The sequence below is a fragment of the Nycticebus coucang genome, chromosome 21 (assembly GCF_027406575.1).
Source record: "Nycticebus coucang isolate mNycCou1 chromosome 21, mNycCou1.pri, whole genome shotgun sequence".
Lineage (NCBI taxonomy): Eukaryota > Metazoa > Chordata > Mammalia > Primates > Lorisidae > Nycticebus > Nycticebus coucang.
In genome coordinates this window covers 64,150,297-64,164,365 of record NC_069800.1, presented here as the reverse complement: position 1 = coordinate 64,164,365, position 14,069 = coordinate 64,150,297, and the positions used below count along the sequence as shown (strand labels likewise).

General features: G+C 37.6%; 2 protein-coding genes and 1 pseudogene across 7 annotated transcripts in view; 1 reads left to right on the top strand and 2 right to left on the bottom strand.

Annotated features, from left to right (window-relative positions):
• The first annotated feature begins 612 nt into the window (after positions 1 to 612).
• On the top strand, positions 613 to 875 carry LOC128574427 (uncharacterized; annotated as a pseudogene).
• A 4,498-nt stretch (positions 876 to 5,373) lies between these two features.
• Positions 5,374 to 7,402, bottom strand: LOC128573709 (60 kDa heat shock protein, mitochondrial-like). The gene has a single exon (XM_053574071.1). The coding sequence runs from the start codon at positions 7,344 to 7,346 to the stop codon at positions 5,625 to 5,627; it is 1,722 nt and encodes a 573-aa protein (XP_053430046.1). The 5' UTR covers positions 7,347 to 7,402; the 3' UTR covers positions 5,374 to 5,624.
• Positions 7,403 to 9,613: 2,211 nt separating this feature from the next.
• The window catches only part of PHACTR3 (phosphatase and actin regulator 3), a 222,029-nt gene continuing 217,573 nt past the window's right edge, over positions 9,614 to 14,069 (bottom strand). For all 6 annotated transcript variants that reach the window (XM_053574690.1, XM_053574689.1, XM_053574692.1 and 3 more), the window contains exons 12-13: positions 12,161 to 12,237; positions 9,614 to 10,199 (exon numbers count right to left, since the gene is read on the bottom strand). In XM_053574690.1, the coding sequence (XP_053430665.1) occupies positions 10,184 to 10,199; positions 12,161 to 12,237 (93 nt within the window). In that variant the 3' untranslated portion in view covers positions 9,614 to 10,183. The remainder of the gene's footprint in view (positions 10,200 to 12,160; positions 12,238 to 14,069) is intronic.

The following is a 14,069-nucleotide window of genomic DNA, read 5'->3' as shown; positions in this document are numbered from 1 at the left end:
ACTTTTTGAAGGAATTGTAAAATAAGGCAGCCACAGTAGAAAACAGTTTGGTGATTCCCCCAAAAGTTAAAGAATTACCATATGACCCAACAATTCTACTCTTAGGATATACCTAAAATAACTGAAAACAGATATTCAACAAATACTTGTACAAGAAAGTTCACAGAAGCACTAGTAATGGCCAAAAATTGGAAAAATCCAAAAACTGATGACCATCAACTGATGATGAATATACAAAACATGGCTTATTCATACAATGGAATATTATTCAGCCATAAAAAGGGAAGGATTGATACACGCCACAGTGTGGATGAACCTCAAAAAACTTCTAAGTAAAATAAACAAGGCACAAAGATCACATACTGTAGGATTCTATCCCCATGAAATATCCAGAATAGGTAAAATGCATAGGGACGGGAATGGGGAAAGGGAAGGAGGAAGCCCGGCTGCATCCACTGTCTGGAGTCCTCTCTGTGTGGATGACTAGAGGCTAAACAGCAGTGTTAATCGCATAACATCGTGGGTGTTCTACATGCTACTGAATTGCCCTTTTAAAAATGGTTAATTTATCTGCATTTCATCTGAACTATTAAAAAAATTATTAAAACCCTTAGCTTTGCACAGTGGCAGTATCATAGCCAATGAGGTTTATCCGAGGCGTGATTATTGCTAATTGAAAACTTTTCCTGGGCGGCACCTGTGGCTCGAAGGAGTACGGCACTGGCCCCATATGCCAGAGGTGGCAGGTTCAAACCCAGCCCCGGCCAGAAACTGCAAAAAAAAAAAAAAAAAAAAAAGAAAACTTTTCCTAATACCCCACCATGACGATGTGCAATATAGTCAGCAGGGGCAATTTTTGACGGTCTTTACGGAGACGGAATAATATAAACCCAATCTTTCCATCACAGCCTGGCAGGCCCTGCAGGCTGATCTCTACGTCTCTTTTCACCTCATTTTCTACTTTCCCTCCTGCTGAGGATACCTTAAGCATCTACAGTCTTGCCAGGGTCTTTGTTCTTGAGATTCCATTTCCCCAGGAACTCTAGCCATCCTTCAGATCTCCATTTAAAGGGTAATTCTTTAGAGAGAACGTTCCCCACCATCCTGTTAATGCTGCTATCACTCTCTATTATACAGCACTTTTTGATATTTGAGATTTTTAATTTCTGCATTTACTCCACAAACCCCACTCCTGTAAATTCTACAGGAGCAGGAACATTGTCTTGTTCATCACAATTTCCAGAACCTAGAAAAGAGTGCCTAGAAATGTGGGCCTATGACAAGGTCAAGTCCCATAGTGTCAGCTGAGCTCAGTGCATTTATGGCTGAGCTTAGCCATACATAAATAGAGATGAGTAAGAAATGAACCCTTTCTTCTTAAAAGTGAGGAGGTATGTGTTTTTAAAGTCATGCAGAATCATATGGTTTTCCATTTTATCGGCTCTTCTCAGGAATTGTGTAGGCAAATCAAATGCACACAGGCTATATTGCTAAGACAATGTTGTATTTGTAATGGTTGGTTTTAGGTTTTTTTTTTTAATGTGTTAAATAAAAAAGACCCATGGTAATATTCTGAAATAACATCTGCAGGAAAATAATTCAACACTTTTTTCAGGAATACAGACATGTTGAGATCAATATGTTGTACCATTTTGAATTTTGAATTAATATCCTTTTGGCTTACGCTGTGATAGCAATAATTTTAAATAAAAAGGAATTTGGAGGAGTGGGTGTCACACTAATGAAACACTTGCCTTTATAACTGATAGGACATCATTATCTAATTTGATATGCATTTTATAAAGTCAGTCTTTTAGTTAAGTTTATAATGTGTTGAAATTTGAAATAGATTGAATGTTAAAATTTTTTAAGTTCATTTTAAATCAAAATTTAGCTATTGGAGTTTTATGTAATTCATTTCTAAAATTTTCTGTTACATGTTTATTTTAATTTTTTAAAATTTAAAGCAGAAATCAGCAAACTTTGTCCTGAAGGGCTGTACAGGCTGTAAATGCTTTATAGGCTTTGTGGACCAAAAAACCAATTTAAGGATATCATGTAGGCACTTCCATAACCATTTCAAATGTACCATTTAAAGATGTAAGAACCATTCTCAGCTTATAGGTCATTAAAAAATAAAAACACACACCTATGGAGCATATTGCAAGTACAAGTTGGATCTATCAGGTGTAGAACATAAATGTCTTGATGCCGTAATTGGGTAAATGAGGTGAAGGCTATGTTGATTAGTGGGATGTTAGCACTCCAATTTGTACAAATAATCAACACATTGAATCCCATATTTTGGGATTTATGTATTTATGATCTATGTACAAATGACTTAATAAAAAAAAGAAAAAAAAATACCATACTGCTTACTCCTTTTAAAAAGGATTCAAGCTGCCAAAAAGAAATCCCTCACCAGATGTAGCCCCTTGACTTTGGACTTTTCAGCCTCTATGACTGTCAGAAATAAATTAATATTCTGTGTAAAAAAAAAAAAAGGATTCAATATTTTAGAGAAATTTGTGTGCATCAGAGGACAAAGTGATTTTAAAGCATAGCAATGCACTCTCGGTAAAGCTAGCTACTTTTATATGTCATTCAATTTTATGGGATTGTTTTCCCTCTAAACTGTGATTCCAAAAATACATTGCATTCTAAGGACAAAATGTGTCATTGGGAACCTGCTCCATAAATAATTAGCCACCTCCATCCCCATGAGAATGCATTTATTAAAATTGTAACTTTTTCAAGGGCAAAAAAAATAAAAATAAAAAATAAAAAAATAAAAAAAAAGGCTGGCCAGATTTGGTTTGTAGGCTGTAGTTTGCAGACCCCAAGTTGAGAGTGCAAATTTTAAAGATCAGAACTTTGTTCTTCGTTATACGTCTTTTAATTTAATTTATCTTACTTCACAGACATAGTGATGTAAGTCAATTATTAGCAGCTGCTAATAAGCATATTAATTAACTAATAGAGCTAACAATTCTTCATTTTTCTATCTTTGACTCAGTGAGTAGGGCGCCAGCCCCACATACAGAGGGTGATGGGTTCAAACCCGGCCCCGGCCAAATTGCACCAAAAAAATAGCCATGCGTTGTGGTGGGTGCCTGTAGTCCCAGCTACTTGGGAGACTGAAGCAAGAGAATCGCCTAAGCCCAAGAGCTGGAGGTTGCTGTGAGCTGTGACGCCACGGTACTCTACCGAGGGCAACAAAGTGAGACTCTGTCTCTAAAAAAAAAAAATGATCATTGTAGCTAATAACTTACATTTCTTACCTGAATTGTGCTCTCGGTATAAGTTTGCCCCATGTCCTCAACCCAACAGAGCTATAGGTGGTAACTGTCCCAGAGGTGCACGTGGAAAACAACATAGAAGAGAGAAAAACATCGCAGCGTTAGAAGAGCTAGAAAGAAACGTAAATACCAAACTCTACAGCCATCACCACCAAATCCTGATAATCACGGGTGGCCAAAACCATCTCGAAAGGCCAGCATGTCCTTTAGACAGAGAGCAGATTGTAAGGTTTTCATATAGCATCTAATCCCACGTTGACAAATCCTACTGACACTGAGTCCAGCGCCCAGTGTGGAGCCCCCCAGCTGCTGGGGACAGCTCTTCAATCAGCAGTTCCCCAGGCACATTGGTGTTGGTGAACACATAGTTATTTCTTTAACATGTCTAATTAAAAGTGCAAGTAAGCGTGGAAGGAATCGTAAGTGTTATGCATAACCAAATGAAGTAGAATTTTGAGCAAAATAATATACCAGGAATAGCAAAAAACAAACCTAACTTGGAATGTAAAAATCAGAGCAAGACGGTAGGTGGCTCCTGACACTGTGCTTTGTGTCACACCAGGTGACACTACAGCCAAAGCACTCGGCTAGGTGGGAAGCAGGGAGGGAGCTCTGGTGTAGACCAGTCTTAGGGTACATACCTGGACGGCAGTAACGTGTTCGGTGTGTGTTCTAAACTACCTTCAGAAAGTAATCACATGTTACATGTTTGCAACTTTAAACATTATTAGCATATATACTTTATCCAGATTTCACTCCCATTGCTTATCAAGAATATATAATTTTTAGAATTTCCCTGTACATCTTTAAGGAGATTTATAATTGGTATTAAAGCTTTTATAAAGATTTTTTAAAAAATTAAACATAAAACACTGATTTTTTTTTTTTTTTTTTTTTTTTAGAGCTGTGGAACAGACCACTGGGAACTTTAGTACAGTTCATTATTTTTATTTTTGTCTGAATATGAACTAGTGGTATATTCCTAATATCACTGTAAATAAATTTACAGAGAAATAAGCCAAATGTCATTTATAGGAATTTTATTTTTGAAAACTTTTTTATTCAGTTTGATTTTCATATGTTAGTTGCTTATGAACATTTTCTGAGATGTTCTCATGGGGAAAACTGAAAAAAGGTCTCTGGAAAAATATCTGAGTAAATTGGTTGGAAACATGTGGGACTGGTAGTGTTAGCTGTATAATTAGGATTTTGCATTTCTGATCTTGAATTTACTTTTGAAGAACTGTAGATACACAGCTAAAAACTTTGACTTTATCTTCAATATGTAACAGAATAAATTTAGACTTGCAATTACCACATATTTCCACAAGGTGGAACTCTTGATGTTAGGTTTTTCTTTTTTTTTTTTTTTCCTTCTTTTCATTTCAATGGGCCAAAAATTACTTAGGAGACAAAATTTCCAAGTCCCTATAAATTTTTTTAGATTTTTTTAGATGTTTTACAAAGTCATACAATGTAGTATTCTCCTTATTACATTAGCTTAAAATTTGATTCTATATTTAATTTCCTTTCACAAAATTACCAATAAAAATTTTAAAAATCGTTTAAATGATTTAAATGTTGCTACTTTAATAACTTTTCATAAAAATAGAGACAAATTATTTGTAAAGTCATTGCATAAAACTTCATTATTGAATACTAGTAATGAATAATTCTCATAATTCATATGGTCTTTGTGTTATTGAATAAAGCAAAAAGTTCTAAGTCTTAAGGCTCTTAATTATATAAACTTTCTCTTTGAATTTATACCACGTGTGCAAATATAAATACATATGCATGTATGTTACTACCGCCATGTGGTTTATGAACTGCTTCTTTTTTTTTTTTTTTTTTTAACTTTAAACAAATTTTTATTACACAAAGGATGTCACATAATTGGATATTTCTCTACTTTGTACACAATTATTCTTACTCTCCACAGAAAGGCTGCTTCTTAACTTTTCATCTGGTGATGGCAAGCACTCAAATTCTGATTTTAACAGAATAGTAGTAAAAATGCCTCAGTGATTTAAGTTGAAAGCAGTACACTGGTACATGGCTCTTGCACCCAGTATCAGGAATGTACAAATGTCTTTTTATTCAAAAATACAAAATAAATTATCTGTAGGCATGGACAATGGATGACAGCAGTAAACCATTATATTTGTCAACTGAAACCAGTAACTGATGGTTATAGTGATTTTCTTAAACATCAGCCAGCCTTTTCTTCACTTTCTTCAACTGACTTCTCTGAAGTTATTGGTGAGGAACACTGTCTTTAGCTTCCTGTCACAGTTCATTAATGGCAAAGCACTATTCTAGGAATCAGAACATGCCACCTCCCATACCACCTCCCATGCCACCCATTGCACCCATTCCAGGGTCCTTCTCTTCTTTAGGAAGTTCTGTGACTACAACTTCTGCTGTAGTTAACAGAGAAGCTACCCCAGCGGCATCCAGTAAAGCAGTTCTTACAACCTTTGTTGGATCAATGATTCCTTTTTCCACCATATTCACAAAATCTCCAATCATAGCATCATAACCAACTTCTGCAGAACTTTGCATTATTTTCTCCACTATCAAAGATCCTTCAACACCTGCATTCTTAGCGATGGTCATTGCAGGAATTTTGAGTGTTCTTTTAATAATTTCTATACCAATTTTTTGATCTTCATTAGCTGGAGTTAATGAGTCCAAGGCTGGAATGCACCGAAGCAGAGCACAACCCCCTCCAAGAACAATGCCTTCTTCAACAGCAGCTCTTGTGGCATTAAGAGCATCTGTAACTCTGTCTTTCTTTTCATTTACTTCAACATCACTTGTTCCACCAACCTTCAGCACAGCTACTCCATCTGAAAGTTTTGCCAGACGTTCATTCAGTTTTTCCTTTTCATATTCACTAGATGTAATCTCCAACTGCTCAACAATTTCTTGAATACGTTTTTCAATTTGAGCCTTGTCACCTTTTCCTTTCAAGAGCATGGTATCATCTTTGGTCACAATGACCTCTCCAATTTTTCCTAAGTCATGAGGCTGAACATCTTCAAGATTTAGGGTCAACCCCTCTTCTCCAAACACTGCACCACCAGTAGCAATAGCCATGTCTTTAAGCTGGTTCTTTCTATTATCACCAAAACCTGGAGCTTTGACTGCTACAACTTGAAGACCAACTTTTAGCCTATTCAAAACGAGTGTGCTTAGAGCTTCTCCATCAACATCTTCAGCAATTATGACCAAGGGCTTACGGTGAGCATTGGCAATTTCAAGAGCAGGTACAATTGACTGAACACTAGAAATTTTCTTTTCACTTAATAGAACATAGGCATCCTGGAATTCACATTTCTGACCTTTTGATGTGTTAATAAAGTATGGAGAAATATAGCCTCGATCAAATTTCATGACTTCAATAATTTCTAATTCATCATTCAGCGTTTTTCCATCCTTTACTGTGATGACACCTTTTCTTCCAACCTTTTTCATTGCATCAGAAATGATGCTGCCAATTTCTTTGTCTCCATTTGCAGAAATTGTAGCAACCTGAGCAATTTCTTCAGGAGTTGTCACAGGTTTAGACTGCTTCTTCAGTTCGGCAATGACAGCATCAACAGCTAACATCACACCTCTCCTGATTTCCACTGGATTAGCACCTTTGCTAATCTTTTCGAAGCCTTCCTTGGCAATGGACCGTGCCAACACAGTGGCAGTGGTGGTCCCATCCCCAGCCTCTTCATTTGTGTTATTGGCAACATCTTGAACGAGTTTAGCTCCAATATTTTTATATTTATCCTTTAAGTCAATTGACTTTGCAACAGTCACACCATCTTTTGTTACTTTGGGACTTCCCCAACTCTGTTCAATAATCACTGTTCTTCCCTTTGGCCCCATTGTAACGGCTACAGCATCGGCTAAAAGGTCTACACCTTGAAGCATTAAGGCTCGGGCATCTGCACCAAATTTTACATCTTTGGCATAAGCCCGAGTGAGATGGGGAGCCAGTGCCCTGGACACTGGTCTTATCTGGCGAAGAACTGTGGGTAATCGAAGCATTTCTGCGGGGCGGCGGCAGGGTGTGCGCGCGGCGTGGCAGGTTGTCGGCGGCGAGTGAGAGAGCTGAACTGCTTCTTAATTTTGTTCCTCCAACTAATTTGAGAGGTACTTGAGATGTTATGTGCCGGTAGAGTAAATATACTTGATTCCCAGATTTAGTTTTTCTCTTAACCCTTATAATACCTGATTTACAGAGAAATAGCAAAATGTCATTTATAGGAATTTATAGCTTAATGTTTATGGTTAATAAAACTATAATGGTAGAAGTTAGATACTATTGCCAAAAATTTTGATTCAAATGAAAATATCTGCTAGTTTTAGAATATCTTAAAACCTTTGAATCTGAACCAGTCTAAACCCTCTTCTGGGTATCCTGTACTTTACCTTATTTTTTAACCTATTATTCATTAGCTATGGGTCTTTACTTGGACAAAAAATCTGAACGTGTCCCATCTACTAGATCATGTCTAACGATAGACTTTGGTTCTTTTCTAAGCAGTATTAATCTTCTATGCTTTGGAAGCCAAGCTGGCCTCTAGAATAGTAGCATACTTTACCTGTTTTGGTTTCGAGGTAAGTATATGTATCTGTCTAGGTGCAAGAGACTGAAATATTATTTTAAATAATTTAGTGTTCAATATTTTAAATTGAATTAAAATGTTTAAAAGGGAAGTTGCTAATATGTAGGTTAAAATAGAAAAAAAGGTTTTTTAAAAATTGGTCACAAATAATAACCTATGAATAACATAGGATATATGTAATATAATTGTAAATACTTACGAAAATAAGTGACACCTTATTAGAAAGGTTTTAAATACCTCATTTCACAAAGAAATAAATCAAAAAGCCAAGTGATTCACAGATTACAGAGGAAGTAAAAGGCAGAGCTTGGATTTTTCTACCCTAATAATAATTTCTTATATAAAAAAAAAAGTATAGTTCCACCCTAGTACATCTGCTATTATCCAGGAGTGATCACAAGTCCCTTCAGATGAAGTGCTGCTACAGAGCTTAAACAGTCCCTGTGCGCACCTGACCCCATCAGCAGTCTGGAGAAGCAGAGGAGTGAAAAGCAATAGGGTAGTTTATGCAGAAGCCATCAGTGGGCCAGCTATGGTGGCTCACACCTGTATTCCTAGCACTTTGAGAGGCCAAGGTGGAAGGATTGCTTGAGACCAGGAATTCAGGACCAACCTGAGAAACAGAGCAAGATCCTATCTCTACAAAAAATAGGAACCAAAGTATCTGGATGTTGTGGCAGGTGCCTGTAATCCCAGCTACTTGGGAGGCTGAGCCAGGAGGATTGCTTGAGCTCAGGAGTTTGAAATTAGAGCAGTGACTTTCAACCCGTGTGCCATGAGAGGATCTTAGGTATGCCACAAAAATGTTTAAAGATCATTAATTAATTATTTTCAAAAGACTTTCAAAGCACAGTAAGTATATTCTTTTTTTTAATCAACATTATTTAAGTCTGCTTAAAAGTGGACATTAACTATGGGTTCAAGTGTGCCATGGATTAGACCCTGGATTAGAGTGAGCTATGAGGATGCCATACAGCAGCTAAGATGTGCTGAGGCCACTGTACCAGCACTGTGCTCCTTTATCTCAGCCAGACATTGGCAATACTGTGAGCGACAGAGATGATGATGCTATGGGAAAAAATAAGTCACCTGCTGAATAGTGCAGAGCTTGTATTTATGTGTAGGTTCTACAAGGTCCCACAGTCATCCTCCCAGCCACTGGCTCCTGCCCCCCTGTGTGCCAACAAGTAGGAGGAAAGTCTCGTCTCTCTGAGCACACTATTCAAAAGCCAGGTAAAAATAGTTTTCAGGGATAATCTGTCGTTTAGCTTTTTTCCCCCTTTGCGCTAAGATGAATTTTCACCTTTGTGCTAGGGCAAATAGTCTCTCTTTAATCTCTACTCATCTAAACCTTTGTCTCTTATAAGTGTTTTTAATAATGTTTACACGTGTGAACTTAAAAATACCCTTAAGAGGGTATAATTTTCATTTCAAAAAATATTATAAGTTATTACTTATTTCTAGGTTAAATGCACAATTTACACATAAATTTAAATTTACCTGAAAAATATAATCAGGGCATAAACCACATACACTAACAAAATTTAGAAAACAAAATGCAAAAAGTTGGGGTTCTCTTTCATGTGTTTGGTTTGTGATGGTTCAAAAGTAAAAGCTAACTTGTTTCACAGATCCCTGGTTGCAAGATACCACTCATCCCAACCCCAAGAAAATGTAAAGCCTGGGTTAATTTCCTGCAATAGGTAGTCGTTTAATTAAAGAGCAAAATTAACAGGAATCAAAATGTTGCAGCTGTATTTTTCGTTAGACATTATATAAAATAAGAAAAAGTATAATACAGTAAATTATTTTGTATAACATAAACTTAAAAGAGTTTTCAAATTAATTGTGGTCAGGATAAAAATGTCTTTTCAACATAATACTGAATGACACTGCGTCCCATGTCCCTCGCATCAGAGGCCTGGAAGTGGTGAACCTGCGCGCGCCTGCCGCCCGTCCTCCACTGCACCGCAGAACTGTAAAACAAGGTCCAAAGGCAAACAACAGTTTCCTTCGGGGAGAGTTACTTTGGGTCTTAACTGACCCCAGCACTTCACACTCCTCAGACAACAAAGAAGAAGTGTGTCCTCTGGTTACTCCTCCTGCAGGTAACTGTGGCCAAGATTGCACCTGTGTGTGTGACCTGCTCTTCTCACAGTCACAGGGAGTCTTGAGCTGAACTTCAGGAAAGTTCCCTGATGAATGTTCAGTGTTGGTATCAAAAATTAAACACAAATTCTTCTCAGAAGAAAATCTCTATGGCCTGTGGAATCTAGAGATTATGAAAAAGACAAAGAATTTAAGGTTATACATTTCTAACAGATAAAATGGCCAAAAACCTTCCACAAATCAACTTGCTGCTATTAAAAGCTTCTCTGAAGGCCCAGGTGTGAAACCTGAGGATGGATCTGGCTTGGTTAAAGGAAAGTCTCAGAGGGCGTGTTTTGTTCCCCCAAAATACATGGTGAATTCTTCATTTGAAAGCTTCTAATTAAACCCATGGAGCACAAAGAAAGGTCACGGGTTTGTTAAGTCAGTAGAAGTAACGAATCAGTTAATAAATTATTGGAAATTATGATGAGGCTTTTTTTATAGTTAGTAATGTGTTCATAGTAATGTTAAATCTACTCAAGAAAATCTTACGCAACTAAAAATATTGTCCTGGCTTTGATATGAAGTGCTAAAATATGGCATAAATAACGGATGATTATTTTCTTGTGTTCAAGTATTGGGCTAACTTTTTAAAATTTTGTCATCTAAGAAAACTATCAAGAATTTATAAGAGAAAATAAACATCTTTAGTAAACATTTTAATAATATATAAAAATGATTAATACAAGAAGATGTATCAATTGAGATTCCTATACGTAGACTATGTAGTCATCATACCTATTTAAAACAGAATAAGCATTAAAAGTAATTATGCATGTCTCACGGGAGATAATTCCCAAACATTCGTAACACCCATTCAAACTAAATAAAAAATAAAATGATCTATAGTATTTCTTGCTCAAAGCATGTTAGTCATGGGAGGAAACATTTATGTTATTTGCATCATTTTCTCCGTCCTTCTAACCTCCCCTTCCTCTTTGATACCTTCATCCTGCATCCACTGAGTAAGGTGGGATTCCAGAGTAAATCTTTTAAAGAGCAATTGCAAAGGCCACTTTGTGACAAACGGAAAAGGAGAGGAACCCATCATTGTGGTTTAAGGCAGTAACTACATGAGGACTTCCCTTCTGTCTGGCATTGAGGCGTCTACATCTTCACAAAAAAGGAGAGCGGTCATAGTGACAGCTGCAACCAGTCAGCCCCGTTAGGACTCAAATACTCACGACTGGTCATGGTATAGAAAAGAAGGGGGGAAATAAAGAATATCTAGCTCAGTAAGTAGAAGCACATTTTTTCCTGATTTGTCATCACCAGAAAGCCCAGCGTCGCCCCTTCTATGTAGTAGCGAGGACAGAGAATGGATTCACCTGGGTGGGGAGGGTCCACATTAGGGGAGGAGCAGACAATACATTCACAGTGAAGCAGAAGCTCCGTGCAGATGGCAAGTTTCTTTTCTTTTCTTTTTTTTGCAATTTTTGCAATTTTGGGCCGGGGCTGGCTTTGAACCCGCCACCTCCGGCATATGGGGCCACCCTACCCCTTTGAGCCACCGGCGCCATCCCCGGCAGGTTTCTTTTCACATTCAGTGGCATTTTCAGTACCTACACCGGTGCCCGGCACATAGTAAGTATTCACTGAGGAAATATGCTCTTTCAGCTTTAGGGGAACACTGGCTTGTGTTAACCATGTGAATAATAATTTTAAAAGTATATGGAAAAGTGGAGACTAATTTCACAGTATTGAAATACAAATTGACAAGTTCTATAAACCGGAGGAATTCTGAATATTAGAGGAAAGGACTTAAATATGTAGGAAAATGACTTTTATCACTTTGAAACTAATTTTCTTAAATATCCGTTAACTACTTCAACACTCCACTGGCCCGTGTACCTCTGTTCTCGCACACCCCACCTTTCACCACGCCCCGTGAGAGACCGTGGGAGGGGGCTGCATCTGTAGTTGAAATAGATTCTCTTCCACAATTTTCTGAAGAAATGCTGAATTCTTTTAGCTGGATACATAGTTCTTTGTGGCTTGTGTGTATGTGTTTTAAAAATAAATATCATGTTACCATGAAAAGCATCATGAAATGATATCTGAACATACAAACAAAACTCTGACCTTGTCAAATGCTTGCTTGATGCGTGTACCTCCATTTCATTACTTTTGTATTCGTTTAATTCTTTACGAATTGCTGCCTGAAATTTAAAAACAGGACATGGATTTTCAAAAAGTTAATAGAGGAAACTAGTTATGGATTCATAACCATTCACAGCTCTTTCTAATACCTGCTGACTCTATTATTCTATAATACATAGTAAATAAAAAAACAATATTTTGTTCAGCAGGTAGACTATCTTACACACTGTAGTCATCCTACCAAGCTAGGGTACAGCCAGTAGTTTGGAAATCTTTAAGAAAACCTTATTTTTTATTATAATATTTGTGGGGTACATGTGATATTTTGCTAACCACACAGACTCTCGTGATGAGGGCAGGGTATTTGGGGTGTCTATCCTTTATCATTTCTACTTGTTAGGAACAATTCAAGCCCTCTCTTCTGGCTGTTTTGACACCTACCATACACTGTTGGTAACCAGAGTCCCCTATCTATTCTGCAACGTTAGACTTACCGCTTCTAACTGTGTGCTTGTGCCCGCTCGCCACGTTCTCTTTATTCCCCTCCATTGGCCGCCTCTGGTATCTGTCACTCTGCTCTCTGCCTCCGTGATGCAAGGTTTCTAGCTCCCACTTAAGTAATAACATGTGATACTTGTCTTTCATGTGATACTTGTCTTTCTGCGCCTCATTTATTTCCCTTGGAATAAATAATCTCTGCCTAGACCAATCTTCCCTGAAGTGTTTCCCCTCTGTTTTCTTCTAAAAATTTTATAGTTTCTCATCTTCTGTTGAAGTCTTTATCTGGAGTTGGTTTTTGTATATGCCGAGCGATGGCATTTTCATTCTTTTGCATAGGGATGGCCATTTTTCCTGGGACCGTTTCTTGACAAGAGTGTCCCCGGTGCCTCAGTCAAAACTCAATTGGCTCTAAATCCATGGATTCGCTTTTAGAATCTCCATTCTGCCCGTTGGTCTGTCTATGCTAACCCACTCTATTCTGGTGACTGTAGTCCTGTGATCGATTTTGAAATCTGGGATTGTAATGTGCCCAGTTTTGTTCTTTTTACTGAGGATTGATTTTGGACTCTTTTTTTGGTTTCATATGAACTTTGGGAATTTTTTCTATTTCTATGAAAAATGATGTTTGTAGGGTGGCGCCTGTGGCTCAAAGGAGTAGGGTGCCGGCCCTATATGCTGGAGGTGGCAGGTTTGAACCCAGCCCCGGCCAAAAACTGCAAACAAACAAACAAACAAAAATACCAAGAAAAATGATGTTTGTATTTCAATAAGGATTGTATTCAATTTATAGATTGTTTTGGTGAGTGCGGTCATCTTAATGATAGTAATACTTCTGGTCCAAGAGCCTGAGATGTCTTTCGGTTTTGCTGTGTCTTCCTTAATTTCTTTCATCAGTGTATTGTGGTTTTCCTTGCAGAGGTCTTTCACCTCCTTAGTGAAATCCATTCCTAGTTACTTTATTATTTTTTGTAGCTATTGTCATGGTTGTATAGGAACACTATTGGCTTTGACTGTTGCTACTTTACTGAATTTACACATTAGATCTCAGAGTGTTTTGACAGAGTCCAGTCATCTGGAAAGAGGGACAGTTTTGCTTCTTCCTTTCCAGTGTGGATGCTTTTTCTTTCTTTCTCTTGCCTGATTGCTCTGGTGAGGACTTGTATTAGTCCCTAAGTCTTAGTGAATTATGAATTAGTTTGCTGCGCTGCAGGAGCAAGACCATGCCTTCTTTCCCCTGGGCATGCCTAACAGAGGGACCGAGCACGAGCCCAGAGTTTGAATGAAGTAGGAACACCAAATAATGAGTAAAGTTCAGCTTTCGGTAAACTTGGGGTTTTGCAGTCATATAGTGTAGAAAGAAGTTTTTCTAACTTCCACATCCATTTATGTT

What these genes read in the sequence shown, in the direction of transcription:
- LOC128573709 (XM_053574071.1), bottom strand. Translation starts at nt 7,346, where the DNA reads ATGCTTCGATTACCCACAGTTCTTCGCCAGATAAGACCAGTGTCCAGG.